Below are 19,074 nucleotides of genomic sequence, written 5' to 3'. Positions count from 1 at the left end.
TTTTCATTTTTTTTACTTCAAAAAATAAATAAGGAACTCACTGAATAGTAAAAAATAATTAATCTTAGATATTTAACACAAAAAATAAACGCTTCGAACCACGATCCTCGGCATTAAGCCTACCCAATGGCCAGTGACAAACTTAGAGACCATCCTATAAGAGAGCCGGTCTTACTCAGCCTGGTTACTGCCGTGAGTGGGATGGTTATTCCTTGGGGTAATTGGATCCATCTAAGTCTCTATTATATTATTTAATAAACTTTTAAAATTGAATTCAATTCTATTGTAGGCTCTCATACTTTAAACATAAGGTTTTTGTGAACAAAATTTAGCATATGAAAGTAAATTTTCAAAGAAATGTTACTCCAAGTGCTTTGTGTGAGTGAAAAATTAAATAAGAAACATTGAAAATCAAGACCATTGAAGATTTTGAAAAACACTGAAAGAACAAGGTTACAAGCACCTAAGCTAAAAAAATCGATATTATTATTTCAAATATCCCCTATATATAAATAAATATACGCATTTATATAAAAAGGAACGTTGGCGTTTTATTAAAATTAATTATTATATTGGTTATATTTTATATTGTTTTCCTTTCTTATATATATTTTGTTATATTATTTATTGTTTGAATATGAAATAGTAAAATACTTTTGACTGCCTTTATGGCAATAATAGGTAATATTTCGATTACTTTATTTAAAAAAAGCTCTAGTGGTTATTTTGCGATCATTATTAATTGCAGGTTAATAGTATTCAGTAATTTTTTTTCTTTTTAAAAGTTAAAGTACGTGAAGGAATATGTACATATCCGTCTCGCTTATACTACCCTATATATATTTTCTATGATACTACCGTTGGAAAATATAAGCACATGTAAAATTAACTACTCCAATTATCTCCATCCTTTCCTCTCTTACAATTTATAATGGAAAAAGTTCGTAAGTCTTCGTTTGACATCATGAATTTAACAAAACAGTCGAACCGTGCATTTGACTGAAAATATTAATTACTATTTTTTTGCTAGTTTTTTGAATATCGTCTGTTTCATCTGTTTTACGACTATCGACTGTTTCGAGTCGATAGTTCCCAACGTTAGTATTAAGTATTTCTCTCTATAATTCATACATGGGTAATGGAACCATTATAAGACCCGAAAAAGATTTTTAAAGAATATGTTTAGCTTGAAAAGTTACCCAAAGAGAAGGACAGTATCATCATAAATGACAATCGCCTGCTTTCTACATCTAAAAAGAACTTCTGTAACTGGCTTCTCGGCTTGTTTCACAGAGAGATGTTTGAATTCTCGTTTATATTATTTTCATGAATTCCTTTCCAACAATCAGCAGAAAACTTATTCCTCGTTAGTTTTACAATGTTTACTACTGTTATTTTTCAATGTTGGAACAATTATTGCTTTTCGCTAAATGTGTGGATTTTTCATAATTAGAACATAACATATTAGAACTTGATGTCCTATAGTACAAAATTGTTGTTAAATCCTTGAATTAAAACTAGTTGTAATTAAAACTAGTTGTAATTAAAACAACTGCAACAAATTACAGTTCTGTGTCAACAACCATAAAAAAATATTTAGCATAACGTACTCCATTTATCGCAACGGTTTTGTCATATTGATGTTGAAAAAAATGAATATTATAGCAGTATATCTGTTAATGTGGTAAGTGTGATGGTATTGAAACTTTCGAGGTCAGAGTATTGATAATATGAAAATGTAGGCTTTTCTGCCATAGGATGTGTTTTAAAGATAAGTTTGCTCATATAATTATGACATTTAAACCTTTTAGATAATAGTGCATCTTCTGTTATATCGTTAACATTATAGTTTAGGCTAGTTTTAATATATTGTTAATGAGTTATAAAGAAGGGTTTTTAACAAAGAAAAACTATTAATTTACTTTAAAACTGGTTCATTCAAAGAAATAAGCGGCGACTTGTTGAACAGTGATACAAAGCGATACTGAAGATTTATAGCTACTCGAAAATAGCGGAATATAACTCCCATTTTACTCGTTCACCATTCAGGTAGTCTTAAAAGAGTAGTCTTACTTGCACGTGGCCGCTAGAGTCACGCCCGTAACGATATATAGGGATTTGCGTGGTTGTTATTGCCTCTTGACAGTTTATGGTTGTTTTAAAATTGTTTTTGAGTATCACCTGCACATTCGTCCGTCATTTTGCCTTTGGAGATCTTTGAAATAGCACTGTTTCTATTCAAAGTTCCATGGTGCCCTGCCATGGAATGATTTCCTAAGTTTCGGTGACCTCAGATTCCTATAGTCTATGGCTAAGAAACGGAGCTACTGCAAAGCGCTTTTGGTGACCGTTCAGCTTGAACCGCAAGCTTCTGTACAAATTCCAGTAGACTATGTCCACTCACAGCAATTTCAGTCCACCTTTGTTGGCCTTACACCCTGTACTGTGATCCTTGTGCCGAGAATCCACGGACTAGATATGTTTTTCAAAGTTTGAATGCTTCCTAATTGGAATAGTTTAGCGCTAGAAGGTCTTTGAGCAACTTCAACTTTTATTTTAACAGAAGAAGTAGCAAATTACTGTACAGACAATATTTCCAACCAAATCCTATTTTAATGTAAATTAAACTCTTAATTTTAGCACATCTCACCGATAGACTATTATTAATAACAGTTCTACAATGGCAATTAAGTCTGTTAGTACAGTTTTTATTATTCTATACAATTCATTAATCTAATCAGTTCTATCAGTTCATTATTAACCGTTGTTAATCAGTTAAATTGTATCTTTTTTTCGTTGTCAACACATTTATTTAGAAAAACCAAATATAATATTTAATGTTAAAATTACCAACAGTTAACAGTACTAATTGAACTCATAGAACCTTATAAAATCATAAACTGTGCACAATAATAGAAACTGTATTAGCAAAACTGTTGTTCTAATTATGTAAGGCTTATTTTTACCAAAATATCTATTATATGGAATGATTTCCCAATTTCTAATGGTCTACAGTTGAGCAACTGAGCTAATTAAATCGGCCTTTCGTGGCTGTGCACCCTGAAATACAAGCAGACGTGTTCAGAATCCTACCGATTAGACCAGTTATTAAACGTGTAGGTTTTAAAATAATAAATCTTAATTTATTTTAGAACTATTTTATTTTACGAAAAGAAGGAGCAACTTGTTGGACCGATATCACAAATAATAAAAAGAAAGTCGTAAGAAGTGATCGATATAAAGTAATAATCAGACGGAAACACAATACCGCAGTTGGGGTAAAATTTATAGAGAAACCGAATTGACTTAAAATATTTTTTGATCGGTTTTGAGACAGGTAGATTATAATTTTCGTGCTAGAAAATGATGAGCTTTTAAGTCCCCGGTATATGTGTCAATGACCATTGCTCCTATCAAAGGAGACCAAACCCATTGGCATTTTCCATTTCTATAGGTGTTCTGATTGTGGATGGCCTCGAGAGAGGTCAGCTGTGATATGATTTTTTAATTATATAGGTACTGCCTCTTTTCATTTTAAACATAGTGTTCTAAAAATTGTTTTGTAGGAAACGAGCATAAAACACATGTGGTTCGAGGAAATTTAGAACTCCCAGAATCGATTAGTAGAAAGCTTACGGTTTTTTTAATTATTTTATATTTTTTAGTAACAGAATCTATTGCCATAAATGGCAACATCTTTGCTCCTTTTTCCTCGGGTAGATAATATCTCTGTAATACCTTCACATGTCCAAGGGACGTTAAAATTTCATAATAATTATTTTGTCAAACGCGATGTTAAGTCACTATCAACTTTTTCATTATGTTGTCTGATTTTACTAATGTATTATGCTGCCCAACATAAAATATCATCTATCATCATGAAACGATGAGATTGTTTATGGAATATTCCAGTTTTATCTTTTTAATTTGCATTTATTGTTTGTTATTTTCATGTATTATTTTCTATTTATTACTCTATTTATTTATATATTTATCCATTTGTCATTATCTATTTTATTCGTATCTTAGTATCTTCCCCATAATTCTTAAATTACTATAAATTAAATTAAATAATTTTTTGGTTGCAACTATAAAGTATATATTATAACTCATTTATAAGCCAGAAACTGATGCTAAAGTGTCTAAAGTAACTGATATGTAGTTATAATTTATTGTTAATATGAAGCTCACATAACCGACACCGAAAGTTTTTCCGGTAGCAAAGTATCTAGTGCGGGGCCTTTCATTTATCCCTTGTGTGTATCGCCCGTTCATCATAATTGGAGCTAGAGAAGTGAGTGCACAGTAATAAGAGTATTGCTTATTTATTTGATATTTTGGCTTTGCTGTAGCGAGTCCTATTAACCCTAGTGACAGGATGTTGTGCGTCGGCTTTCCTTGATTTCATTGCACGCCCATTATTGTTATTGTTTGGGTAAAAGTACTAGCTCTAACTACCAGCTAGTCGCGTGTTACCTTTCACTCATACCGTGTGCATTTGTTATATTTCATCATAGCATAGTTTATCATTGCTATCAGTTATCGCTATTAACTGTTTAATATTATTGATTGTCTATTACTCTTGTCTGTTATGATTGTCCGTCAACTGTATTGACTTCTATAGACTAAGATTATCGTTAATCATCATGGTTATTCCGTTATAGCTATAGACTACCATTGTCATTGTCTGTTAGTTAAATAAACATTACCATCCATTATCAGTACCATTACTTGTCGGTACATTTATTGCTCATTAGTATTATAATGAACTATTACATGATCCCCTAGACATCAAGATCTCGCATACTTAGAGTCTCCTATATTTATTTTGCCATTTATTGTGTAAGTAGCCGTTATATCATTTATATTTATCTCTGTTTTTATTTGTTTATGATGTTAATTTGTTTTATATTGTTTTATTTCCACATTATTTTTATTTTACTTATTTTGACTTGGGTTTAAAATTAGCCCTATACATTATTAAAAAAGAATTTTACGAAAATAGTGGAAAATTAACAAAAGATTGTAAAATTTTTAATACACCTAAATCACGCCAAAAACCTACCCATCAAAGCTAGGAATTGTGCCTGAGCTCATTTAGGGAAATCCAATAGATTACTCCACCAAATAAATCAGATATCACTACGCCACAATAACCGCCGAAGCGGGATTTTTTTTGTATGAGAGTATATATTAGGCTGTTACTGTAACTTTAAAGCGAATCTTACGCCAAGTTTAATTTAATCATATACATTGGTTTAGTTAAATTCATAATTAACTATAACAGATAAAAATACATAACAGTTTTAATTATTTCTTTTAGTGATACCGAACTTGTTGCGAAGAGCGTTTGTGAATCATTTTTATAGTGAAACAGAATGTTGCTGATATATTCATTGTTTATTTTGTGCTATTGTGTACAATTTATACAAAGTGAGCTTTATTACGGTAAGTTTAATTTAGTTAAAATTAGAGTTTGTAGTTTAGTAGAGAATTAGAAATTATAATTTAAATGTTAAAATTAGAAAATAAACATTATTTTATTAATTTTCAAAGTCACATCGCTGGAATAATTCCAAGTTCCGAGAAGAAAAACATGTTCATAAAAAATTTTATAACAAAAGGGTTAGATTAAGATCGTTTTACTTTTTTATCAATATTTATGTTAATAACACTTAATGAGACATATTAATGTAAAAGTATTTATGAGATGCAAGGAAGTGTCTTTAAATTAATTTCTAGACCTATAGATCTCAACTACCATGATCATGTGATTTTTTTTGTAAATACTTTAAGGGTAATTTTTTGCTGTTTTTTTCAAGAAATGTGTTTCATATAAAAATGTACACAATATATATATATATGTATATATATAATAGAATGCACTCTTCTGACCATTAACCCACAATGACCGTCAGTCTTCCAGAGAGACCTAAACGTACTAAAAAAATATATAATAAAGCTGTAAATAATCGATATATATATATATATATATATATATATATATATATATATATATATATAATAAGGCGATATTTTATCGAAGAAATGTATGTGCATTGTCTCATGTTTCGAACCGTTTATTTATGATAGTCGAATGGGATCAAGTTTGGTGAATTTGCCGCATACGTATTTTTCTTGTTGTTTTGTGTTTTTCGATTGTATAGAGAAAACGGGCGAAGTTGTAAACTGCTTTATTTTAAATTTATTAATTAAACTTAAATTTACAAAATAATAGGTGGGTATAAATGGTTAGTCCACCAATCTTCACACCGTAAAGTGGCACCAACCTTCCTTGACCCTTTACTTGGTATTTTAATATTCTTGTAAACTTGTTGAGGTTGTCGAAGACCATGTGCATTCTAGACGATTTTGAAGACTGTGTCACGGCTGTGGAAGACTGACCTGTAACTTCTTGATTCGCCGTGTGTGTTTCACACCCCTCTCTGGACACATTGTACAGTGCTATAACCTTCTCTTCTGACCATTAACCCACAATGACCGTCAGTCTTCCAGAGAGACCTAAACGTACTAAAAAAATATATAATAAAGCTGTAAATAATCGATACAGTAAAAACTTTAATCTGAGTTCTGACATCTTAAACAAATATTTTCTCCAACGGGAGAAATATTCTGTGTCAAGTTCATAACGATTTCCTGTTTCATATGAAGCTCTATGAAATACACAAGTACTTTCATTAAGTAGATGTTAAGTTATGAGGTCGACATGCGCGACATCAACTACTAAGAACATAATTTTTATCAACCATCATAATTTTTTATAAAGTTTTTCTCTTGTTAACGGGATAGGCTTAACATCTTGACTTGTATTCAAATAATACATTAATCTTTGTATCTCATATAAACCTTTCAGTCCTTTATAAACCTTTAACTGAGTTTTCATCATGCAGTACTTGCAATTCGATGCTTTCAAACTTTTAATACATGCAGTACGTTATTATTGTACTAATACAACTACTGCAAGTCGGTCTCAAACATTAAATTAACAAATTGGTTTCTGTGCTTTAGAAGTTTTTTTTATTGGAATTCGAATTTAATGCAGTGTTGAGTATGCTGCTTATGTAGTTAAGAAGCAGTTACCATCGTAATTGCTGTTGTTCTAAGAAACCGTTTAGTTCAAATAGATCTAGCACTCGGAATTCCGAAACCTTGTTTTCGTAACCAGTTATTTTGGGGAATTCTTCTAAAACCGCGAAAATATTCTTAATTCGAAATAAAAGTTTAAGTTAAGAGAAGAATTATGTGCAAAGTAATGTAATACATACAGTTTATAAGGTATTTCCATTTTCAGCTCTTAATATTAGTAATTCTAATCTTGGCATTGATTCTTCGTTAATATTTTGATTGCCGAAAATCAAAAAATAAGTGCATTTTTAAGGATTTTCGATTTCGTAAAATAAATGCACATACAACAATAAATATTTTCATCGTTTCTTGATTTTAAAAGGGTATTCAGAAAACTGAATACAATACATATTGTTATTAATCAGAATATCAACAATATCCTTAATTTTATGCAAATTTTGCTTCCTGGCAAAAGGATGCGTCGTTAAAATTGTTCGATTGAGATCGACAGACATTTGTAGTAACAGTTTCATTCGCTTTTAGAAACTCTTAATTCTACGTCTTACTGACGTATATGAAGCAAGATACAATGGGCATGAATATTACACTGTGTCTATTTAGATGGAATATTCCTCTCTGAAGATTTCTCTTCTGAACATACTCAGGCCTTTTGTGTTCGAGATTGTTGTAGTAGATCCACCAGACTATTTATCACCAGACATAATGCGACACAAAATTTTGTTTGCCTGACAAGTAATGAAACTGTGGTGTTCTAAAACATTCTAATATAAGTGGTGGTTTCAGCAAATCCGTATAGAAGATATGGAACCAGTTGATTCATTAACTGTTAAGCAATCAAAATTTTCGTTGCGTGATTCTTTCTTATCGGTTAAGCCACGCTTCTACTCATTGACTTTTCACTTTCACTGAAATCATCACTTTTAAGTCGTTGAAACCAAAACTGAAAATTACGATGTGGCGAAACAGCATCACTATAAGTTTCCAAAATTTTTGATACTCTTCGCAGATTTCTTCAATTCAAACAACCAAAATATGTTTAATTATTATACTCAGTGGTTCCATAATCTGCCCATTAAGCAATTCTTATGATTATAATCTATAATATATACATAACATATAGTAGAGAATTTCATTAAATGATCTCCGGTGTAAAATATTGTCTTAAATAGTTAATCCTCTCCCAAAGCTTATTCTGAAGTCATTATATGTCCTATAACGAGATGGAATGGTGCTAAACCTTTTCGACTGCGCACTTCACTATTACGTCGCACATTTAGCACTACCACTCTTAACTTAGTACTTAACACAAACATTTTGAATTACAGTACTACATTTATAAAGGGATATCACGTTGCATGACTTCACCGGAGACATAGTACGAAGCATCAGCAACACTTTATTATTGATTCGTATAGTAATGTTATCTAATGATAATTTAGATTTGTGCCCGATTAGCAAATCCATTTGATATGGTCTAAATCCAAGTTTTTTTCTATTAGCTTGTGCTTCTTCCAGGTTAGGCGTCGATCCAGATGCATACCAATATATTTATCATTATTGGTTTGGGGAAATTGTTAATTATAAATATTCGCTGATGGGCATGTTCTTCTACGCATAGTGGATGTATTGAACAATTGTGGCTGTGTCGTCTGCATAGCTTTCCATAGCATTGATATTTGTGAAAAAAATAATGAATGTCGAAAAAGCAGTATTGATCGTTGATGAGACCACATGAAAAATTTCATTGAATAATTCAATAATACTAAATAGAAAACAAAAACTAACTAAAAAAAATATTACAGTTAGGTTAGGCTGTTCAATAATTGGCGTTATCATTTTTAGGGGCCTCTCCAAATCAGTTTGGTTAAGTAAATACAGTATTAGTCATTCATTTTTCAATAAATGTAATGTAATGAATATAATTAAATTAAAAACTATCTTTGAAAGTATTTCTATTTTCAATAGAAATACGTGGATAGTGGTTAAACTCAGCCGACTTCTATAGAATCATTTTTAAGGACATATATTTTCACCAAAAATATTTCTATTCCATAATTTTTAATGATAAACTGTCACTCTTTATTTCATCATATATGGATAAATACTATTAACTAATACAGTGTAACTAATCATTTCCGCCGAACCTATAATTTGTTTTTACAGTAACCTAAAACCTAACCTAAACTTGGCACTTACTTAGTCTCTAGAGTAACAACTTTTACTCACTAATTAACAGTTTGTTCCTTTTCCATTATATAGATTTTAAGAGTTGCCAAGATTTTAAATACTTCTGGCTTAACAATACTCATATACTTACGACATTAACATAAGTGTGAATTATCTCCTAAAGTTTTATTGTGATTTTTATGAAAAAAACTCAGTCTTACAGTCACTAGGTGCGCCTGATCGTGATATTTCTTTATATTTACACTAGACTTTTCTAGGATTTCTTTCTAATTAACCAATATTTTTTATATTTCATTTTAAGATTTTTTCATTTATTTGTCATATGCACACTAACGGAGTTTTGTATCAAGGTTCCTTCATCTTTACTATAATTTGAGTGATAATGTTATCCATATTTATTGGTATATGTGTAGCTTGATTATATGGGAACTTAATGAGCATTATCTTAGTTATTATTGTTACTTATTCTACATGTCTACCTTAGTCTATCTTAGTTATTATTGTTACTTATTCTACATGTCTACTACAGTTCCCTAGTTGCTGGACAAATAGCAAATTGTCTTCAATATTCAGGGTCACAGTATAATCAGCAAATGCAGCATGGTTATATGTTTCCTAATTTTTTCAAGGTAACTATTTTTTTTATATTTTGTACAATATATACTTGATCATAATTTATAGGTTATAAATATAATAATAACCTTCACAAGAATGTTATTAAGCATTATTAAAAGCAAATTTTGAATTATTTTTTAATAATAAATCAAGCCATTATTAAAATCTAATATATCAATTACTTAAAATGTTATTTACAAAATATAAAGAAAATTCCCAGAGAACAGTATCAAGAACCTTGCTTTATTAATAAAAAATTATCTCATTTGTTGATTCAAAAGGCCAAGACGTTATTACAAAATATTCTATTTCAGATATGCGCATAAAGTGTTGTCAAATATTTAGGAATATCACATTTATTAGTGTTTGCCTTAAGGCGTCCTATTAAATTTTATAATGTTTTGGTTATTTTTTCATAATATTTCCTACGATTCTTTGTAGGTTCATCTTGTGTTGTTCAAAAAGATAACACCATGGGTCAATGCGTTTATATTCACGAATGTCCAGAAGTTATTCCCGGTATCAAAAGATGGATATTTCCTCAGAACTGCTTTTTCGAAGGATCTGAAGTAGTAGTCTGCTGCCCTAATAAAGGAGGTACTTTTCGTGAGAGGACAATAGATCTTCCAGTTATTCCAACGGATCCACCAAGAAAGGCGGACCAGAGTAAGTTTTAAAGTTCATAGTTTTATAATATTTTTTATTATAAAGGAGATATATATGTGTGTGAAGATTTAAACTGACCAATCAAATTACTTGAATGATTGTAACTCCATCTAGATATTGGATGTAGACAATTTTTTTATCCAAAGACCTCTATTGAATTTGCTCTCTATTATTATATGACCATAATAACCTCATTGTCAACTGAGTAACTCTACACCTAATGTTCCATACTTAGTTTCGTGGCCAATATCTAATTTGATGAAATGAAATGAAATACAATAGAAAATAATTTCGTTTATTATATTTTACTTACAGTATGCTCTGAATATGAGAAATCATTAATGAATGTTACCGAAAACATCGATGAAGACGGCGTAGTCCATGTAACCATTGTTGGAGGAACTGATGCTGATGAAAAGGAATTTCCCCATATGGTAACTACTATTTTCAGTAGTGTTTTAACATTTACAGATTTTAAATATTGTTACAAGAAGTTTCACTTCACTATTTTGATACGAGATTATCATCGCATTTTAATACAACTAATTCTATGGACGGATAAACCTATCTAAAATTGTTTTCTCGTTTTAAAAGTGATAATTACGCTATTGGCAATTTACTTACTATCTGATTTGTGCTACTGCTTCATTTGCACAGCTACAAACGTAAAAAACCATGGATTAACCTAGAATAATCAATATCAGCTTCAAGTGTATTTGTATATTATGTATATAGTCTATATAGTGTATATACCAGAACAGCATAACATGCTACGAAATCTAAATCAAGCTATAATTGGTGATAGATTTCACTAAAATTGATGAAATTTTTGACTGCCACTGATTCCAAATAATACCACACAAAAGCTGAATAATACTTATAATCTTTCCAAATAGTTTTCAATATATAATATATAGAATGATTATAACTTATTTTCATTTGTTTCTACAGAAAAGAGATTTGGATTTCATAATAGATATAATACAACTTTTAGTAATTTATAATTATTTGTACTTAAACATAAAGATATTTAGTCACTCCTGATTATTTTGATTTAATGAATCATTCGTAAGTACAAACAAAAATCTTCATCTAGGTAAGTCATGTTTGACGTTTGTGAACAATACATCTTTTTTGTAGCCAATAACAATTATATAGCAGACTAATTATATTTTTTAGTGTACTAATGCAATTTATCTAGTAGAAATATTTGAATTTCTAAATATACGAGACCTTGACAGTAAATGGAACTGCAAGCACTTATTGATATCTGGCTTTTGGATATGATGCAGTTCTTGTAATTGAAACTAGGGTTCCTCACTATTTAGGCTTTCTAGAACAAAAAAAAAATATAAATATGTCTCCACGGTTTTTAATTAAATATAACACAAGTATACACGGTTTTGGATATGCGCAACCAAAAGATGTTGAAGAAGAATACAAATCAGCAAATTAATGCAAGTTGATTAACAGTGTAAAACATAACAAGATAATTTAGAGCAGGGTTGATTTACAAATTTCTTACCTCTTCCATCTTCTAAAAATTATTCACTTTTATTATGAATATGAGCTTTTATAATAAAATATAGTAGTCAGCAAATCACTTTGGAATAGCAACACAGCAAGCATAAGTTAATAGCCTTAATTTTTTGTTGATCACTCACATTTCGTTTTGATCCAAAGATTGATTATATTTTCAACTTTCTTTCATCGTCATCTGTTTTAGTCCCAAATTGGCTTTAAGGATAATGGGAATATTCAGTGGATATGTGGTGGCAGTCTATTAAGTGACCTATTTGTTCTTACAGCAGCACATTGTTTAAGCTCTTTAAAGTAGTAAGTATAAATATGTCTATTAAAGTATTATGCATGAATTTATAATTTTCAAAAATTATCATCCTTATCATAGTTTAAGAAGGTATTCAAAGCCGCCAAAATATAGTAAAAATAACCATAGCCGTAGCAGGAGACAAGAACATAACAATTTTCAGATCTTAGTTTTATTTTTAATAGTCAATAAGTTTCACAAACAGCAGTTACATAAATGTAATAATATTTGTTAATTTAATAAATTCTGAGCACTACGCTAGACATGTGTTAAATATAATATGTTATAAATCCTATGATAATAATAATATAATGGGCAGATTTAGGCCATGGATACACAGCAGGCGTACCAAAAAACATGAGGACAAATTTCTACACGGTAATATTACGGATTGGTTAATTCACTAAATTTGTACAAATTATGAAATTAGGTAAATAGGAAAAAATGCATAGGAAACATGCTTCAGTAATCAGGATCTTGTTTTGACGAATTCCTTGTTTGGTTTAGTTCTGGGTTAATTGTCTTAGGTCATATCTTAATCTCTAACCATTTAATATCCCCATGATATTACAGATAGATACAAATCTAATTCATAGTAATGAAGCGATGTACAATATCATATTAATTCCTTTATATAGTCCCACTCCAACATGTTTCTGAATATTGTTACAGAATGTATATATATTGTCACTGTACATACAGCTTGACATGTTTTTATATTTTTAAAATAAATGAAATTTTGAAAATGTTCTTGGAAATAATGGGCATTTTCATATATTAGACGTTTTATACGTTTTGGTAATTTTTTCACTTTACATGGGCATTTATTGAAAATAATTTCAATATATACTATTCAAAATTCAATCATTTTCTATAACTTTTTTCAACCTTCTGGTAGCATTACGATGCTGTATCGGAAGAATGTCAGCAAACTCATACTATCTCTAAAAACAAAAAAAGAATCTACTGAGCACACTGCCGTAGAATTTTCCATTCAAGCAACAGTGTATAATTTACAATTCTTGCAACGTATGGCCGAGCATTTTCATGAAAGAATATAATTTTGCTTATATTATTCGCTGCTGCTGGTCTTTTTTCCAACAATACGTGGTTTAATTTGTTCATTGACATTGGTAGACATACACAGTAACAGTTTTATTCAGCTTTAGCAGATCCTATTGCTAGCGTAAAGTACCTTGCTGATCCCACCATATGCACAGCAAGAATTTATGGCAATGAATATTCTGCTTCGGTGTCGACGTGGTTGGTTCACCTGAAACAACCTATAATTTTTTGCAGTTGAGATTTTCGTAGTAGATCACTTTTCATTGTCCGTTTCTACAAGCTGAAAGTTATTTGAGTGTTTGAGCTGGGTTATCTTTTTGCCGTTTAATGTTTTTTGCAGTTTTCAACCATTGAAACCAAAACTGAGTATTAGGATATAACGGATTAGTATCACCATAAGTTTCCAAAAGTGTTTGGTGGGCTAAGACTGAGTTCCTCAAACTGAACAACAAACATAATGATGGTGGAAAATGAAATTTTGAGCATGCCAGATACAATGAACGACTCGATAAAAATAAAGAGAAACTATTATTTCATATAGAGGAATCCCGAAACCATGTAATTTAACAGTTATATTAAGTTAATATAAGTTATATATAAGTTGTTTAATAGTTTCTTATATTGGTACTTTGCATTTTCGCCATGAATGAATAAATACAATATCTTAATATTAAAATTATGTCTAATATTTAGTTTATATTATCCACAAACTTACGGACAACTTAGTGTCTTAAATAAAATATATTTTCAAATACGTATGATATATTCTCCTCTTTTCAAAATGTTGTTGGATCTAATACGGAAAACAATGTCAGTCAAGATTCTGCCGCAGCAGAATATAAAATATTTAGTTTTCGTATTTCTTTAATATATCTTTTATTCATATTATAAAATCTTAATTAATAAATAATTAAAAAGAGTACAAGCGGTATATCTGTCGATATAATAACTTTATGTCAGATATAAACAAGTCAGCACTACCAGATATCTCATTAGCGCCAACAACTAAACGAAAATGAGGGCATTCAGATGAAAGGATTCTACTTCTAGATCGATTGTATATGACACCGTCGCATATGAATAATATAAAAATATCGATATATCGGCGAACACAACATATCGACACTTATTTTTAGCAATATCGATATTTGTTCACTCCAACCCTATTTTTCCGCGCAAAATTCACTTGATGACCTCGGGAGTAAAATTCCATAAAAAAAGCTCCACAGTCCCCTTCAAAAAACGAAATATATCGATATTTTTAGGCATATTTGTTATTATTATACTTGATAGGAACTTATTTGAGGACATTTTTCATTCCTTTATGGCTAACTGCCTAAAGTCTTATTTTATATAGTATTATTAATATAGAGCAAATAGAATATAACTTTTTTAATTTGTTACATTTTTAATGGTCGACTAAGCCACAATTTGCTTTTACAATAACTTAAATCTAGGAAGACCCATCGGTCTTTGGTTATTCTTTTGAATCTGTATATTTAAAAAATATCGATATATCATTTTATAGATATTGTATCGCTAAAATTAAGTATCAATTTAAAAGGTTTATAAAATATAATTAGTTTTTTTTATAATATTACAGTACAGTTGTTTGACTTTGAATTTGATCTGCTCTGCTTTGTGTCTAACATGATTATTATCAGCAAATGTTGCCATCGTGATATTTTCCATTTGTGATATATCACATGTGTAGGGTAGGTAAAGGCAATTCTTGCTAATGCCTCAATACACACCTGCTTTAACTTCTTTTATTGTACCTGTAAAGTAGGCTTCCTTTTGTTTAGATATGGCTGTAATGTAATATTTCAATATTTCAGTGTAGTTTTTCCACTTTATTCAGTAACACTTTATGCAGCTTATGAACAAGGCCGTCGTGCTGTACCTCATCGAAGGCTTGTACTATATCTAATACGTTTCAGCTCTGTCTATGACATCATTTACGTTCACGGATTACTTTAATTACATCTGTTATTCTATGCACATGGTCCTTTGTTGAATATTTGTTAATAAACCCAAACTGGCATGTCGCTATTAGACTTTTCTCTCTATAATATAGAATATAACTAATACACGATTATTTAAGAGGTTAAAATCGCTCACTTATAGATCTCTCCCTAATAGCTCTTTTTTATTATAGTTAATTTTTCAATTTCAGCGGTGATGCTGAGCATGTAAGAATGGGTATAGTGCACGTAGACGACAAAGCCAATCTTCAGGAATTTCACATAGTACAACGCATTCCACATCCTGATTATACAGCAACAGCACATTACCACGACATCGGCTTGGTGAAGCTCTGTAGACCCGTACAGTTCAATGAGTGGGTTCGGCCAGCATGTCTACAAACACAACCTGTCCTTGTCGGCGGCCCTCTCATTGTTACAGGCTGGGGCGACACCGCTTTCGCTGGTGACGCCAGTAAAACTCTGCAGAAACTAGTACTAGTGTTGCATGATTCAAATAAGTGCAACGATTTATTCAGAGTATCGTCTAAAAAACTGCAAAGTGGTATTAGAAATGATGTCATGATATGTGCGACTTCGGTTCAAGAAATTGGTGACGCTTGTCAGGTCAGTATATTTTCTTCTTTTTACACATTTACCACATCTAAGGCAAATTTATTAATAATATTGTCTAGTAAGTATTTTAGAAAGGTTTTAGCGGATTTTCTAATCTAGAGGTATAAATTATAGGCCTTTTTCAAATTAAATTAGAAAAAGACAGAATATTTCAGCTATCAATTTTAATAAATACTAGTGATCGCCATGTGGTCGAAATTCGAGCGTGACTATATAGTGGTCAAGTTAATCATCTTTCTCCCATAACAGAGTAACAGAACAATAAGAGTAAAAAGACTAATTTAAATGCCTTATATTGCTAAAACTTGTTTTCGCAATATTTTAAATATAAGATCAGAAATGTATTTGATATAAAACATTAATTACAGTAGCAAATGTCTGTATATTAAAATACATGCAAACTATTTCAAGAACTAATTCTTATTAACTCTAACTTAATTCATAGAGTTTTTTGTAATCTAATTTCAATTCCATTCCACCAAACATTGTAACAAAGTAGCATAAGAATCATACACATAAATATGGAATAATAAATGAAATAAGTCATGTTTGTATATTAAAATAGAGTATAAGAAAAAAATGGGACAGGACGGAGTTAATAACACCACTTATGGTTTTGGAACAAAAGAGAAAAAACTTTATATATATATATATATATATATATATATATATATATATATATATATATATATATATATATATATATATGTATATATATATATATATCGTTGCTCTTTTATACATTTTTGAATAGCCTCGATACAAATATCAGCGCCTTCTACTAGTTGTTCTCCATCTTTTCTATATTGCCCCTTGTATCAACATGAATCCCATGTAACAACCAGCCTAATTAATATTATCAACAAATATTATAAAAATACATTTAAATTGCCAGAACCAAACTGTTACAGTCTACCTATATATTTGTTTGAACTAAGAACTATTCTATCTTTCAATCATGTGAACTTAATTTTACTTAACGACTTAGTGGATAAATTAGCACAATTCTCAGATGAACAAACATATTAGCTATCTCTGTCTTTAAACAGAGTTGATACAATGATACTTTATATTAATATGTTTGCTTCTTTTGGAGTTCTCAAAATTTTTGACCATAGAAATAGCACTCTGGTTATCGACAAGTTACCTCTTTACTTTCATACTATGAAATGCTATGAATTCTTATTGCACACGCCCAAACACTTCCTTGTTGTACAATCACCTCCCCAGTCTGCATCGCTTAGGCTTTCTAGTTCACTGTTATATATCAATCCATAGTCCTCCGTACTGAGGTATCGTAGTATCCTTTTTGGTATCGTAACCAAAATTAATTATATAAGACTACATACTAACCTTCTAAATGGTACACCTTTAATTATTTATTCATTTTTATCAATATTAAAGTTGACTTACATTGGTGTGGCTATTGGTGTGACATTTGACTTAAGCATATCTAAATATAGCTAAACCTATTATTAGCTAAAATTATATTAGCTAAAAACTATTATTTCACTTAAAAACAGCTCTATTCAAGAAAAGAAACAACTAGTTGAACGGCAATACAAAGCGATACTGTTGGTAAAAACAGATCCACCCGCCTCACTTGTTCACTAATTAGAAAAACAGATGGTCGTATAGTCTGAGTCGTATTACATAACGCCTCCTTCCTAAAAAAACAGCAGTAGGGATATACGGGTTCATTATTTCTGGACAGTTCATAGTTATTACAAATTCATATTTGAGTATCGTCTGTAGCTTCGCCTGCCTGTTTGTCTTTGAAGATCTTCGAAATTGCATTATTTCTTCCTAAGTTTCCATGGTACAGAATGGTTTTCAACATTTTGGGGACTCCGGATTTCAATATTCTACAGTTAAGAAACTGAGCTACTTCAATCCGCCTTTGGTGGCTTTACATCTTGAACTGTGTTGCATGTGTCGGAAATCCACGGACCAGGAATGTCTTTCAAAGCTTCACAGTTTCTTACTTAGAATAGTTTACGGCTAGTGGTCGTTGAGCTAATTCAATTCATCCTTTGTGACCTCACAGCTTCGGTTGCTATAGTTTTGGCTCAACGAATCGAGAATGAATTTGACTTCCGTTAATTGAAGGAATTCAAAAAAGAACAGCCTTATGATCTCCACGGAAACCTACAGACTGATAAAAAAGAGATAAAAAAATATTATTTCACTTAAAAACTGCTTTATTCAAGAAAAGAGACAACTAGTTGAACGGCGATAGAAAGCGACACTAAGGGTAAACATAGACCAACCCGTCTCAGTCGTTCACCAATCAGGTAGTTAAGAAAAGAGATGGCTGGATAGTCTGAGCCGTATTACATTATTGCACTTATTTACATATTTGCACTTATTTCATTTCCTACTCGCGATACGGTTATTTTTCATTTTACTATCGTTTTAATTGGTGGAAAAGTGGAAAATCAAAGACATTTAACTTGCTAGGTTGTCTATATTTTAGTTATATTATAAGTAATTGTCTATTTTAGGGTGATTCTGGTGGTCCTCTACAGGTCAGGAAAGCCACAAATATAAATAATGCGAACCTATATACTATCGTTGGCGTGACATCTTTCGGCAAAGCATGTGCGTTAGCGAAAAGCATTCCCGGTGTTTACACTAGAGTATCGAATTATATTAAGTGGATAGAAGATCAAGTATGGCCTTAACGTATCATTGTTGATTTGTTGTTTTAAAGATTAAAATAGGAAACAAACTTTGGAAGGACCAATTTAATGGAATTTACTACTAAACTAGTAATTAGTGAATCTAATTATTAGCATGATTCATAGACAGCAATGATAAGGATCATATTAAACCATATACTGTATCATATATTTAACAATAAGCCTTTCAGTCTATGAGTATTCTTAAAATAACATGTATTATTAAAATAAAGTTTCATTACACACTGTGGTTCATTTTGTTCATTTTCCTATTATATTATACTGTACCGACTTCTTGTTGAACGACTTCCGGCTTAGCGACTAT

The 19,074-nt window shown here is 30.6% G+C and overlaps 1 protein-coding gene across 2 annotated transcripts; it reads left to right on the top strand.

Annotated features, from left to right (window-relative positions):
* Window positions 1-4,807: 4,807 nt before the first annotated feature.
* Window positions 4,808-18,999, top strand: LOC143191775 (venom protease). Of its 2 annotated transcripts, none has more exons than XM_076397157.1 (7): window positions 4,808-4,842; window positions 5,324-5,448; window positions 10,351-10,575; window positions 10,891-11,009; window positions 12,302-12,411; window positions 15,645-16,059; window positions 18,573-18,999. In XM_076397157.1, exons 2-7 carry the CDS (start codon window positions 5,379-5,381, stop codon window positions 18,750-18,752), a joined length of 1,119 nt encoding a protein of 372 aa, XP_076253272.1. In that variant the 5' UTR covers window positions 4,808-4,842; window positions 5,324-5,378; the 3' UTR covers window positions 18,753-18,999. The 2 variants fall into 2 exon arrangements, with proteins under 2 accessions (XP_076253272.1, XP_076253273.1); XM_076397158.1 differs by lacking the exon at window positions 4,808-4,842 and adding an exon at window positions 9,824-9,923 and having other exon boundaries at window positions 5,329-5,448.
* Window positions 19,000-19,074: the final 75 nt, after the last annotated feature.

This window comes from Rhynchophorus ferrugineus, unplaced genomic scaffold (genome assembly GCF_030347505.1).
Source record: "Rhynchophorus ferrugineus isolate W39M unplaced genomic scaffold, kcgeb_rfMv2 rfM2, whole genome shotgun sequence".
Taxonomy (NCBI): Eukaryota; Metazoa; Arthropoda; class Insecta; order Coleoptera; family Curculionidae; genus Rhynchophorus; species Rhynchophorus ferrugineus.
The sequence above is the reverse complement of the archived record's forward strand: the minus strand, read 5'-3'. Positions and strand labels throughout refer to the sequence as shown.